Raw genomic sequence first — 13,895 nt, 5'->3', positions numbered from 1 at the left:
CAATAACCTTTTTGTTTTATTTCTAGCAGTAATTACTTCAGTTTGTATTTTATTATGCTGCTCATAAAGCAATGTCTACACTGTGTTAGGTCATTGGCTGATCTTTAATAAATGTTTTAACCAGTGTATCAGACTCATTTTGAATTGATCTGACATTAGGTTGGTACAACGTTAAGTAGCTTCTGATGTAGTTAAGCTACTTTTAACACATTTGTGTAACTTAGCTTGCTATATTTCTATAGGTGGTAGCTTTTGTGTAGTGAAGCTTAATTTATTGTTGAGTAACTGATAGCTTAGCTCACTACACTGGACAAGTAGCTTGCCCAACACTGTCGGCGTGACTGGGTGTTATTACCGCCAGCGTGAATAACAATCTTACTGTATTTACGCTTATCCTTAGCCAGCAGTTTCAGGTAAGATTCTATGTCGCCGTTCTGGCCCCTGGCAGGCATTTAACTATGGTCCCTGGTGTCTCTAGTGCCATGTTTCTGACTATGGAGCTGCCAATAATCAGGGTCGGCTTCTCAGAGGGTGTGTCGCTGAGTGGGGAAAACTTGTTAGAAACGCAGACGGGTTGGTGGTGACCTGGGGGCTGAAATCTAGAGCTATGCTTCCTCTGAACCGTCACCCAGCCAGCCTGGTTACCCGGCTGCTCGGGTGCTTCTGCAGGACCACTACATAAAGTTACTCTATGCGGCTCCGCGCTAGCAAAAGAGCGGCTATCAGCTGGTTTTTCAACAGCACAGAGCCGGGTCTCCAATTCTGACACCCTCGCCTCCAAAGCTACAAAAACACTACATTTATTACAAGTACCATTATCACTAAAGGAGGCAGAGGAATAACTAAACATCTGACACAGAGAGCAGGAGATAGGGGGAGACTTAGAGACGGAGAAGCTGATGGACGGATAGGGGAGAAAGCCATTGTGAGGCTAAAGCTAGGCTAGGCTAAAGCTAGTCTAGCGCCCTTCTACCACGCCAAGAGAGCAAACGGTGTGAAACACGAGGAGTTCCCAAGCGCGATATGCAGCAACAGAAAATGTTTTAAAAGTGCTTATGTGTTAGAAACAGATGTTACAGCAAAGAGATTAAAGATAAAAGTGAGAGAATCTGGAGCAACAGACCGTTGCTCACACCTCCAGTCTCAGACTGGAGCTCACCTCTGTTTTTATACTGAGCGCCCTCTGGCGCTATTGGCCCGCTTACAATCACCCCGCCAGCAGGTGCAGCCTATACCTCTTCCTGCCACATTCTACCCCCCTTTTTGTGTCGTCGTCTCGACGACTCAATTCCATGGTCTAAATAGGACAAAAATAGAGTTGGCTGTAGGATCAGGAGAGTTTACCGCCTGTGGAGCTTCACCTGCTGGTCTGGGAAGACGGTTAATATTAGAATGCTGGCCTGCAGTTGTCCTTACTGACCGCCGCAAAACTGGTTCACTTTCAGCCCTAAAAGGACCAGGTGACTGACCAGAAGATGCTACTCCCCCATGAGTAACAATGCCTGATGGACCTGGCAACTGAGATAGTAGGTCCCCTGACTGAAAAGGTTGGTTAGCCTGCACCACTGTTGGAGCAGGCGGATTGCTACTCACCAAAACATACATATCCTCATCACCTGACATTTCATCTTCAAAGCGATGATCACCAGATGGTGAGCTGGGGCCAATGGCACCTTCTCCAGACTCTTCTACCACCGCCTTTAACAGTATGCGATTAACATTTCTGGTTTTAGCTAAATCAGTTGCAGGTGCTATAGTATACACTGAACCTCCTTCACTGGGCTCTCTGAGGACTTTATACTTTACTGGGCCATATAGGTCATGGATCTTATGACGTCCCCGTGGGGTAAAGTCCCTTAGCCACACTAATTGACCAACCTTCAGGGGAGCATGTTGAACTCGTTGGTCATGGTAACTCTTGCGGCGCTCCGCTGCAACCCTCAACCTTTCACGAGCACCCTCAAAAGCTACCTGAAGGCGGGCCTGATGCTCCTGAATCCAATCATGGACATTTCCAGCCACAGGTTCCTGAACTCTTCCTAAAAGGAAGTCAACCGGCAGCCGAGGTTCCTGTCCAAACATCAAGAAAAAGGGTGATTCCCCAGTTGCCTGGTGGGGTGTGGTGTTGTAAGCATACAGAACATGTGGCAAACATGAGCTCCAGTCTCTTTTACGAGAGGGAGGCAATGTTCGCAGCAGGTCATGAAGGGTACGGTTAAACCGTTCACACTGACCATTACCAGCTGGATGATATGGTGTGGTGCGTGATTTTTCAATGCCATACAAATGGCACAACTGTTGAATGAGCAGACTTTCAAAACTACGACCCTGATCCGAATGTATTCGGACAGGTATACCAAACTTAAAAAACCACTCCCTCACCAAGACCTGGGCGGCAGTTGAAGCACGCTGGTCTCGGGTGGGAACAGCAAGGGTGTATTTACTAAACACGTCAGTCATGACCAGCACATTCTCAAGTCCCTTGCTTGTAGGTTCCAACATTGTGAAATCAATAGCTAAAACTTCATTAGGTCGTGACGCTAACAAATGTCCCATAAATGTACGAGCCTGTGGCTGAGACTGTTTTGCTACCTGGCATCTTTCACAGTTCTGACACCAATGTGCCACTTCTGCGGCCATACCTGGCCAGTAACAGCGTTGGCGTAGGAGTTCTAGTGTTCGCTCCACCCCTTGGTGGCCATGCTCCTGGTGAACTTGTTTTAATGTTTCCTCCCTCAAACATGTTGGCAACACCAACTGTACAATTAACTCACCACCAGCAGGTTTGAACACTTGCCGGTACAAAACGCCATCCTCCTCCACTAGCTTGTCCCATTGTCTGAGTAACACCAGAACCTGCGGGGATACCTGCTGCCGTTCGTCTGCAGTTGGACACCGCTTCCGCCTCCAGAAAACCAAGAATTCCTGGATGGTTGGGTCAGCTTGCTGGAAAACACTGATTTCAGAGATGGTATGGTTAGGCAAGGCCATAACAACCTCTTGAGTAACCTCCCTTTTCTGCCCCTGAAAAACCTCTCTCAAGGGCTCAGGGAGAACTGTACCAGGAACCATAATTTCCAAATCTTGTACACCAACAGGATGCTGTCTTGATAAAGCATCAGCATTCTTGTTGGTTCTGCCAGAACGATATTTGATTTCAAAGTCAAATAAAGCCAGCTGAGCAGCCCAACGCTGCTCCGTTGCTCCCAGATTGGCCGAAGCCAAATGACTCAATGGATTATTGTCGGTAAAGACAACACATTTATGGCCCAAAAGGTAATCCCGAAATTTTTCAGTCATAGCCCATTTAAGTGCTAAAAACTCCAGCTTCATGGAGCTATAATTCAGCATGTTGCGCACCGTAGGTCTTAAACCACGGCTTGCATAAGCTATGGGTCTCACCTTGCCTTCTTGTTCCTGTGAGAGCACTGCTCCCAAACCACCATAACTTGCGTCTACCTCCAAAATGAAGGGAAGTGAAAAATCTGCGTAACCCAATACTGGTGCAGTTGTTAATCTGGTTTTCAGTTCGTCAAAATTACATTGACAGTCCCCTGTCCAACCAGGTATGATGCTCGGGTCACTCTGCTTCCTTGACCTGGTGCCCCCTAGTTCTGCAACCAACCTGTGAAGAGGGGCAGCTAGCTTTGCAAAGCCCTCCACAAAGCGGCGATAATAGCTAGCAAACCCTAAAAATGATCGCAGCCCAGAGACTGTGGTGGGGGGCTGCCAATTGGCAACCACTTCTGTCTTACTAGGGTCAGTTGCAACACCCTCCGCAGAGATGACATGTCCCAGATAGCGCACCTCTGGCTTAAAAAACGCACATTTATTTAACTTTACTTTAAGACCTTCTCCTTGAAGCCGACTCAAGACCACCTCCAGCCTCTCCAGGTGTTGTTGGACTGTGGAGGAAAAAACAACAATGTCGTCCAAGTACAACAGAAGACTTTTACACTGCTGGTCACCAAATAGCCGCTGCATCAGCCTTTGGAAGGTGCTGGGTGCATTGCAGAGGCCAAAGGGCATACGGGTCCATTCAAAGAGGCCAAATGGAGTGCAAAATGCGGTTTTAGGCCGATCTGCCTCCGATACTGGCACCTGATTATATCCACTCACCAAATCCAATGTGGAAAACCAGCGTGCCCCACCTAATGCATCCAAGGACTCCTCTATACGAGGAAGGGGAAAGGCATCTTTTCTGGTTTTAGCATTCAATTGCCTATAATCAACACACATGCGCAAAGTCCCATCCTTCTTTTTAACCAGCACAATAGGACTAGCATATGGGCTGCTGCTTTCCTTAATTATTTGCGCCTCTAGCAATTTGTGAATATGTTCTTTAGCTGCCTCATACTCAGAAGGAGGTATGCGTCTGTAACGCTGTTTAACTGGTGTGTCATCCAAAAGAGGGATATCATGGGTGACTAAATTAGTACACCCCAAATCACCATCATGTGCAGAAAAGACTGAGCTATAATCCTTAAGTAAAGCTCTTACCCGACCCTGTTCCTCAGCTGACAGTCCAGTCACATCCAATGCATCTATTTGCTCATGGACTGAAGGAGCAACAATTTTCTCTCCCATAGAGGCAATTTCTGACGATACTGCTTGGACACCTGCAGGTAAGCTGACAACATGAACAGAACTCAATGTACCAATACAGGTACGAGGGTGTAAAACCACATCTGTAATTCCCACATTCACAATAGGGATATAAGCAGTTCCCCTTGTGACCTGGACCAAAGAAGGTGAAATAAGGAGCCCAGCAGGAAGGCTGGAATCCAAAGACTCAAACAAAACAGCTTTACCTGAATAGCTCTCTGAACAAGTGGCTGGTATAGTTTTCAGTGTGCCCCCAGGAATATGGTGAGCCTTCTTACCACACACTTTTACTTTACCGTCATCTGGAGATTGAGTGGTGGCATGATGGCATCTATGGAGAGCCTGTTTAATGAACTCTGGAGCTCTGGAAACAGCAGGTGAGTTAAACAAAGTTGAACCATGATGCTTAAAAAGCTCACCATAACAGCGACTAATCACATTCATCCCCAAAACACCGGGAGCCTGTGATGATACGCCACAAGGAGGATCTTTGACCACCAATACCCCACACTGAGGAACCATCTTACCACAAAGTTCAATATCCAGCTCTAAATAGCCTATGTAGGGAATAGCAAGGCCATTGGCAGCTCTAAGCTGAAGCCAATGACAAGACTGCAATTTCTCCCGACCCCACAACTCAAAATATTGAGTAAAAAAACTCTCGGTAACTGTAGACACCATAGAGCCAGTGTCTACCAAACAAGGAACTTTGACTCCACCCATGCTCACAGCCATGTGTGGACACGATGACACCAGATTAGAACCTTCCTGAAAAACCCCACCCCTAGAGCCGATAACTACCCCACCCGAATCGTGGCTCAGCGACTCGGTGGGAAAGAGTTTTCCGCCACCTGAGGTGATTTCTCGGAGGCCCGTACCGGAACCCGAACCCCATCACAATCCCTAGCAAAATGGCCAGCCTTCTGGCAGCGCCTACAGATAATAGAGTCTCGAGAACGGCCCTGCTGGCTGGGTTTTTGCAAGCGAGCTATACTCTGGGAAAGTTGATCAAGCTGTGACTGCTGCTGCTGCAACATGCTCCTCAGATCACTCAGTTCAGAGGTGTTGTGTGAACTAATCGCCCCTTGAGGGCAGCTCTGTACGCCATACTGCGAACCAAATGCTAAAGGTACAGAAGATTTTAAACTGAGTACACTACTTGGTCGCACCTCACGCTCCCAGCGAAGTGCCTCTGCCCTGACCTCAAGCAAGGTGGCTGTTGGCTTCCTGCGCACAAACTGCTTTAACTCGCGACGAAGAGCCCCATCACTCACATGCTCGACAAATTGATCACGCAGCAATGACGCTGCATTTTGAAAATCTCTAGGAGCACGGGATTTTACAGCCTCCATAAGACTCATTAGAGCCAGCGAAAACTCCTGTAGCGTTTCACCATCCCGCTGCCGGCGAGAGAAAAATGCCTCCTGCAGTGCCACATAGGATTCGTAACACCCATACAATTCTTTTAAAATATCCATAATTTTAGCGGGATCTTCACGTTCTGCGGTAGGTCGAAACTTTATTTCATCGCGTGCCTCTCCCTCCAAGTGATCAAATAAAAAGAAGGCCTGATCAGCTGGGGACAAATGACGTACCCTCATGCAGGCCTGTACTTCCTCAAGCCACTCGGTTAACCCAATGCCTCCCTTCCCTCTGAACAGTGGACATTTTCTATCACGTGGCACAAAAACAAACCTCTCCGTTATAGAAGGGCTTCCCTCCAAATGTGACCCAGCTACAGATTGTGCAGTACTAGGTCCAGGCCTGGCTGCCTCCTGTTCCTGGCGCAACTTCTCATTTTCAGCTCTCAACTGAACAATTAAGCTTCTCAGGTCCTGCATTTCTGCCTCCATAACTGAATCCTGGCACGTAGAGGGGTGATACAATGATGCCAACCTCCAAAGCACAGGAGAGAGAAAAAAACAAGTTAAAAGTTAAGTTAAAACACCACCACTTAACCAGCTGCTGCTTTGCCAAACAATCAATAAAACAGATACTAAAAAAAAATTAAATAAAACACTCGAAACAGTCTCTGCTTAAATTTGCAAAAACATCCTGTCAACAACGCCAAAATGTGGCATTTAAGTGTTTGGACTATACACTCTCGAGTGTTGCCAACAACGCCACCTGGGATTTTCACCCAGGAATTGATAAAGGGGCGCAGGTCCGGTTTTGCAATAAGCGAGAGACAAGTTTCAAGACAATAATAATTTATTACAAAGAATCAAAAATACCTGTATCTGAACAAAAGAAACTTCACAAAATAAATCCAACCAGGCTTACCGGCGGGTACGGTCGGGTCCTGGATAGTAGGCTCCAAGACAAAAAAAAAAAAATCAAAACAAACACCCGTGGAGTCACTCACTCTCTATTATTCCCTCCACCTATGGATGCGCATCACTTCAATCACACCAAAAAGGGACGCCGCGTCCAGACCCGAGCGCACCACCGGCAGTCTAAAGAAAATAAAAAGGAAAAAGTCAATCATTAAAATACAGGCAAATAAAGATAAAATTATGTAAATAAAACCATAAAAAGTCCTTGTGCTTGATAAGCACAACAAGATGAGCAATCTGGTCCAATTCGATCCGAAATCAGTGCGATCAACCTCTCCTTGTCCTAAGTTCAGAAGAGGGGTAGGGGCGTGTCCCACACGCCGATCTTGGCCGCTAAATAAGCGGTAATTCAGTCCAAGCAAAGCAGCAGCATTAAGTGGGATGATCCGTGGAGATTCCTAAACAACCATAATAGTTTAAAACAAAGGAATAAATCACAAAATTTGTCACCGAGTCCACATACCGATCAGGACGAACTCTCCTCACTTGTACCCCAAATGGGAACGCTCAGATGTCGACTCTTATTGTAGGAACCACCTCACCCACGATGAAACGTGGAGGTACATATGCCCGTACGTTTCTGCTGATAAAAGGCTCTATGACTACGATGTACAAACAGTTATAAATACGCAGCCAGCCAACCTCACCTGTACTCTACGCACAGACGGCTCAACACGGAAGCGCGGTGCGCGACGTGTCCACAGCAAACAACGAGTCTCAGACTGGAGCTCACCTCTGTTTTTATACTGAGCGCCCTCTGGCGCTATTGGCCCGCTTACAATCACCCCGCCAGCAGGTGCAGCCTATACCTCTTCCTGCCACATAAGGTATTAACTATTGTTTAATGCTCTTCACCATGCAGGTGCAAAGGATATCGCCAATCTTACAGGTAAGATTAATTCATAATCACATGTCAGAGCTATTCTTCTGGTATGCCAGTCTTGCAATGCACCTGTTTTTTTATTAATTTTTTTATTTTCAGATGCCTTTGAATGGACTTGAAGCTGTTCTCCAGGAGGTGGTACTAGCACAAGGAGACAAAGCTTACCTCGCCCTGGTAACCACCCTGGTAACCACCATGCCAAGACACACCTTGGCATGCCATGCAAGTGCTTTGAAGCCATTGTGTCTGACCCAGTTTCCGGGAAGAAGACTCACTTTGCTTGGCCGGATGGTAAGAACCTTTGATCGTAAAACATGCAAATTTAGATTTCAGCTACATGAAATCTATTTTCTATTAACAGGTGAGATCCACTGGGGTAAATTTTTAGAGTCATTCAAGGCAGAAAATCGGATTCCTTTTGCGGTTGAAACGTGTTCTTCCTGCAACCGGCAATATAAAGACTGTGTGGGCTTCACCGGAAATGGAAGACGAGGAGAGTACCCTCGTTGCTTCTCTGATGGCAAACCTGGACGCTGTCCTGAATGTCAATACTGAATGCAAGGAGAATATTAGTTGTTTTCCAGTCTTTTACACATTTCAGTTGTCACATATTGTTGTTCGGGTTTTTTTTTTGTGACATGCCATTTTAAATAATTTCTGCTGAAGCACATTTGCCTTGTGCAGCCATTCTTTTTCATAATGTGTTATTTTAATATTATGTATTACATTATTGCCATTATGTGGTTTTCATAGAAATGGTGTTATTACATTGTGGCTGTAATATCTTGAAGAGAGAAAGTAGAACCAACAAAGTAGTTGTAAATATATTGTAACAATGTTGTTTATCAATTGGATAACCTTAATTTTTAAAAATTTTAAAGGTATACTTTGCAACCGGAGTTGATTTTCCAGCGAGGCTCCCCCCAGAGGGCGAAAGTAAAAGTGCACTGTCGTAAAGATGCTCAGCTGTTCTCCTGGTTTCTCCGTCAAGCCAGGCGCGGTTGTTTTGAGCTTAGCAGACAGGCGAACGCAATGAAAAGTCGAAAAAACGGCAGTACAAACAATGCCTAACACAGTGAAGGTATGAACATGCACACACAGAGAGAGAAACCATTCCAATGTTACTTACAATCGCATCAGCAGAAACGCGAGGTCAGCGTCAGCCTTGCAGCCTTCTTTTTCTTTTAGCTCTCGCCAATCAGAAAAAGCTTGCCTGATGTTCACCCGTGTACGACTCCTCTCTCTGTCCAGAGCCCTTTTCCTCTTTCTTGCCTGCTCCAACATGGGCTTTCGCTGTTTTCTCGCTGGTTCCGCCATGATAACTGCACAAATATCGCCACTGCGCTAGCAACGAGCACGCCGTTCACTGCGGGCGTGTAGCAGTTCTCGCCGTAAAGCAAGACCGACTCTCGCAATGCACCAGACTTCTCAGCCTGTGGGTGCGGGCCGAGGGCTCCTGCAATTGCAAGTGCGGTATTTCCCCCACAGACCACCAGGGCGGCCGAGAAAACCTTTGTTCGACCTGAAATGACTCATTTAATCAACCAAAACGGTATGGAACACATTAATTAACTGAAAAATGTTGCATAGTATGCCTTTAAATACAAGCAAAGTTAATAAGTTGCAATATTTTGTATGTGTATATACAATGTTTCTTATTCTTTTTGAACAATGACTGGAATCAATACAAATTTTCTTTACAAAACTGATAAACGTCCAAGTTGTTTATGTTTTAACAGTCAGAATCAATTATTGGTTTTTTTTGTAATAAAGCAAGCACATACAGAAACATTTTGTCCGGTTACAAAGTAATGACACAAACATAAGATGAAAGGTATGCTGTGCGAAGGTGGAGACTGGGTGGGGGTGAAGAAAGCTCAGGTGAGGAGCAGTTGCCCACATCAAGCATCAAGCTGGACTTTATAAAGGGTGGAGGAGATGAGACCGCCGCTGTTAGGCTGGGACGGAGGCGCATAATCAGGATATTGGCTGAGCAGGTGAGATGAAGACAGTTATAGTTAGAATTTACACATTAGTTTAATTTATGTATTCAATAACTTTATTCAAAAAGGTTTTTATATAGAAAAAAAGAAAACTCATCCACAGCAGATCATTCTCTCTGGCGGTTACCAGCGCCATGTCTACTAGCGGGGTCCAAGCGCCAAAGATTATGTCTTGTAGAATAAACTTTCAAAAACCTTCTTTCTTTGAGTGAGTCTTTCCAAGTTGAAGCTACATTTAAAGTTTTAAATGAATCCCCTTGGGTTTTGCAAAAAATGGATATTTAAGGTCTTTGGAATGCAGTTTATGAATCGATTGCAGTTGGTAGAATTGATATGGAATTTCTAAATGGAATAGTGGGACACCAATCAGTTCACCGGTTAAGCTGGAGTCCTTATATTTAAAGTTTTCAATGAGACATTATGGTAAACAATGATAAGAGTTGAGCCAGGTCGCCTGCAACCAAGTATATTATAGTTTTCGGAATGCCACTTGTTAGAAGTTCAAAAGTCCTTTGGTTTGTTTTTACATTGTATTCACAATGTGAATAATAAGAAAAATATTTGGCAAATAAACAGAACAAAAGTGCACGTACTAAATTGGCCAAAATTGTATTACCGACCAAACCTGTTTTCTATCTAGTCCTTAAATAAGGCAAAGGTTATTATATTTTAGATTTGAACTTATTTATTTTAAGAGTACCATTCACAACATTAAAATCTGTTATTCGAACTTCAGCACCAGCAAGTATTTGGTTATATCTGTTTTCTTAATCAACGCTGGAGATAGGCACCAGCAACCCCCGCGACCCCATAAAGGTTTAAGCGTGGGTCAGAAAATGGATGGATGGATGGATGGATGGATGGATAAATGGATAAATGGATGTATTCTTAATCTGCGATGGACTGGGAATCTGTCCAGGATCCACCGCAGCAGTCCTAACGATCCCACTATAGGGATAAGCGTGGGTGTATAATAATTAATGGATGGATAAATGTGTTCTAAATGTACATTTGTCTCTAAAATATTAATTTGATTTATGTTTTATGACATTTGTTTGTGATAGGGTTTAAGGATAGATAAATACATCTCCATAATGATTCCTTATTGTTGCTTATTTTAGATTGTTAGTTACTAATGTAATTTTAACATCCAAAAATAAGATTTAATAAAGATCTTAAAATAAAAAAGGACATATCACGTGACAGACATACCACGTGACATAACACAATTTGTATTTTTTAAGTTGAAAGTGTTCTTGGGCGTTTTGAAAGGTGTTGTCAAAAAAATTGCGTTATTATTATTATAATTATTATAACACAGCTGGTACACGAAATAGTGTCACTAGCACACCCCTTCATTTCCGGAGTGCAGTGGTCCCATTTCCATATAAGGTATGAGACTGACAGTGCCCCGCCCCTTTCCGCAGGCTGCAGCGAGGTGGACCTTCTTTTTTCCGCTCTCCGCTGCGGTTCTGTCTGCGCGGATGAGTTTAAAGCCGTCTTGTGAGATCGCCGAGTCCATTACAGTTTCATTTAGCCACGTTTCAGTGAAACACATAATACTAACGTCTCTGTACCTTCTTTGGAAACGGGTTAGCGCTGCTAGCTCCTCTACTTTGGGGGGAAGGGAACGCACGTTCCCCGTAATAACTGATGGTAAATAACTCCTTTTCAGCTTTGTCCTGCCGCCTCTGCTGCCCCTGCGTTTCCTCTCAGCCGGTATCATATGAAGGTACTTTTGTTTCTTTATTATTCAATCAAAAAAAAAAGTTGTTTCAATCAAAAAAAATATTTTCAATTAAAAAAACCTTCACTTCAATGAAAAAAAAAAAACTTTTCAATCAAAGAAAAAAAGTATTTGAATCCAAAAATATGTTTGAGACTCAAAAAATACATTTGAACACTGCTTTTCTTTGATTGAAAATGTTTTCTTTGATAAAAGCTATGAAGGTATTGAGCTGGGTTAGAGTCCTGTACTCGGAGTAGCTGGGTCCGAGTGTAGACAATGGGTTCAGAGTCTCGGACAAGGGGGTCTCCCTTTACCGCTTCAAAGAGTGTCAAAAATAGCAAAACACACAGCGCTGGGGTCCCAAAAGTATGCCTCTCCAGTGCACATAATCTCCGGGTGCCTGATACGCCATTCACTAATATTAAAATACTCCCAAAACATTATAAAGAAAAGAAAGTAGAGAAATAAAAGAAGTAGCCGATGTGACTGGCAGCTGTCTTGGCAGCGCCATCATACTGGTCTATTCAAAAAGCTTCAACAAGAACCTTGTGTTTAGAACTACAACATCCAGATCCTGCAGAGGAACGTGAAGTCTTTCCTCTCTGATGTTCACCTGCTGACAGTCTCACCTGAGCTGCAGTACAGCAGGTAGTTGAGGTTGCAGCCGTCGATCACCAGCCGGCTCCTGCTGAACCGGACCTCCCGGTACAAGTTCTGGTGATTCTCTATGAAGGAGGTCAAGCCCTGAACACCCATCTTCAGTCTGTGGCACTAACATCTCAGCTGCTCCCAGAGCAACCAGTTCTGCTGGTGTTGGTTAGGTTTCACTTTCCTGACATCACTGACAGGTCCAGACTGGTTGTGTTCAGAGAGAGTTACCACAATCTGTCGCTGACACCCCATCATGTGCTTCATGAAGCCTTCAACTTGTCAGCGCTGTCAGCTAGTCTAAGCGGCTGCTGCCAACAAACAGCTGATTCCTCTTTGTCCTCCCAGTTACTGACCATAATAAGCTCTGATTACATCTCTGTCTGCCTTTTATTCAAATATAGGAGTGGCAGGGCCGTTTATGTGTGATCTAAATATTAGAGTGGAAACTTTATTCCCCACACATTGCAGAATACATTGGGGCTGCAGATCATATTTGACAAAAATAGGTGTTTGTGCAATACACTGGTCAATATAAAATGTCTACAGTGGTTTCTAATAGTTTTGCATGTAAAGCAAACCAGGAACTTACTCCTAGATTTCCACACCCCCATGTGTAGCTGGTGTGATTTAGTACTTTTGTTTTATCTGGTACCAGATGGAAAATGAGCCGAATGTTAGCGCTGATCTGAAGTTGTAATCTTTGGGCCAGAGTCCTCAAAAAATAAACTTCTTAACCAATCACTTAATCTGGATGGCATTAACTTGGCCTCTGGTAATAAAGTTAAAAATCTTGGTGTTGTTTTCGACCAAGACATGTCATTTAAATCCCATATTAAACAGGTTTCCAGAGTTTCCTTTTTTCACCTCCGGAATATCGCCAAAATTAGAAACATTCTGTCCAGGAGTGATGCTGAAAAACTAGTCCATGCATTTGTTACTTCAAGGCTGGACTATTGTAATTCTTTACTATCAGGAAGTCCACAAAATGCAGTTCAAAGCCCTCAGCTGATCCAAAATGCTGCAGCAAGAGTTCTGATGAAAATCAACCAGAGGGATCATATTTCTCCAATTTTAGCTTCCCTTCATTGGCTTCCTGTTAAATCAAGAATAGAATTTAAAATTCTCCTTCTAACGTATAAAGCCCTTAATAATCAAGCTCCATCATATATCAGAGCTCTGATTACCCCGTATGTTCCTAACAGAGCACTTCGCTCTCAGACTGCAGGTCTGCTGGTGGTTCCTAGAGTCTCTAAAAGTAGAATGGGAGGCAGATCCTTTAGCTATCAGGCTCCTCTCCTGTGGAACCAACTCCCAGTTTTGGTCTGTGAGGCATGACACCCCTGTCTACTTTTAAGACTAAGGCTTAAAACCTTCCTTTGTGACAAAGCTTCTAGTCAGAGTGGCTCATGTTACCCTGAGCTACCTCTATAGTTGTGCTGCTATAGGCTTAGGCTGCTGGAGGATATCAGGGTCTATTTCTCTCTCTCTGCTGAGTTAGGTACACCTGGTCTGGCGTTCTGTTAACTGTGACATCATCCAGAGAAGACGGCTCACCCGCTACTACCATCTAATGTAGAACAGATTACTGGATCAATGTGAGCTTCTGTGCTTTCTGTGTCTCTGCTCTGTCTTCTCTACCATAGAAAGTACTCCTGGGTCAATGTGAGCTTCTGTGCTTTCTGTGTCTC

At 44.2% G+C, this 13,895-nt stretch overlaps 2 protein-coding genes and 1 long non-coding RNA gene across 4 annotated transcripts in view; 1 reads left to right on the top strand and 2 right to left on the bottom strand.

Moving 5' to 3' along the window:
• LOC110368147 (protein asteroid homolog 1-like) overlaps window positions 1-12,312 on the bottom strand; it is a 38,770-nt gene extending 26,458 nt beyond the window's left edge. The window contains exon 1 of the mRNA XM_036135614.1: window positions 12,186-12,312. Coding sequence (XP_035991507.1) covers window positions 12,186-12,312 — 127 coding nt within the window. The remainder of the gene's footprint in view (window positions 1-12,185) is intronic.
• Window positions 3,885-7,758, bottom strand: LOC118562725. 2 transcript variants are annotated; one of them, XM_036135616.1, is made up of 2 exons: window positions 6,889-7,758; window positions 3,885-6,501 (listed from the first exon to the last, which is right to left on the bottom strand). In XM_036135616.1, exon 2 carries the CDS (start codon window positions 6,456-6,458, stop codon window positions 5,424-5,426), a length of 1,035 nt encoding a protein of 344 aa, XP_035991509.1. In that variant the 5' UTR covers window positions 6,459-6,501; window positions 6,889-7,758; the 3' UTR covers window positions 3,885-5,423. The 2 variants fall into 2 exon arrangements, with proteins under 2 accessions (XP_035991509.1, XP_035991510.1); XM_036135617.1 differs by having other exon boundaries at window positions 6,971-7,758.
• On the top strand, window positions 7,771-8,494 carry LOC118562726. The gene is made up of 3 exons (XR_004930789.1): window positions 7,771-7,830; window positions 7,924-8,115; window positions 8,186-8,494. It is a non-coding gene; the product is annotated as an uncharacterized LOC118562726 (long non-coding RNA).
• Window positions 12,313-13,895: the final 1,583 nt, after the last annotated feature.

This window comes from Fundulus heteroclitus, chromosome 3 (genome assembly GCF_011125445.2).
Source record: "Fundulus heteroclitus isolate FHET01 chromosome 3, MU-UCD_Fhet_4.1, whole genome shotgun sequence".
NCBI classification, from domain to species: Eukaryota; Metazoa; Chordata; class Actinopteri; order Cyprinodontiformes; family Fundulidae; genus Fundulus; species Fundulus heteroclitus.
This window is presented reverse-complemented; position numbering and strand designations above follow the sequence as displayed.

Coding starts and splice junctions, on each gene's coding strand:
- LOC118562725 (XM_036135616.1), bottom strand. CDS start 6,458: ATGGAGGCAGAAATGCAGGACCTGAGAAGCTTAATTGTTCAGTTGAGA.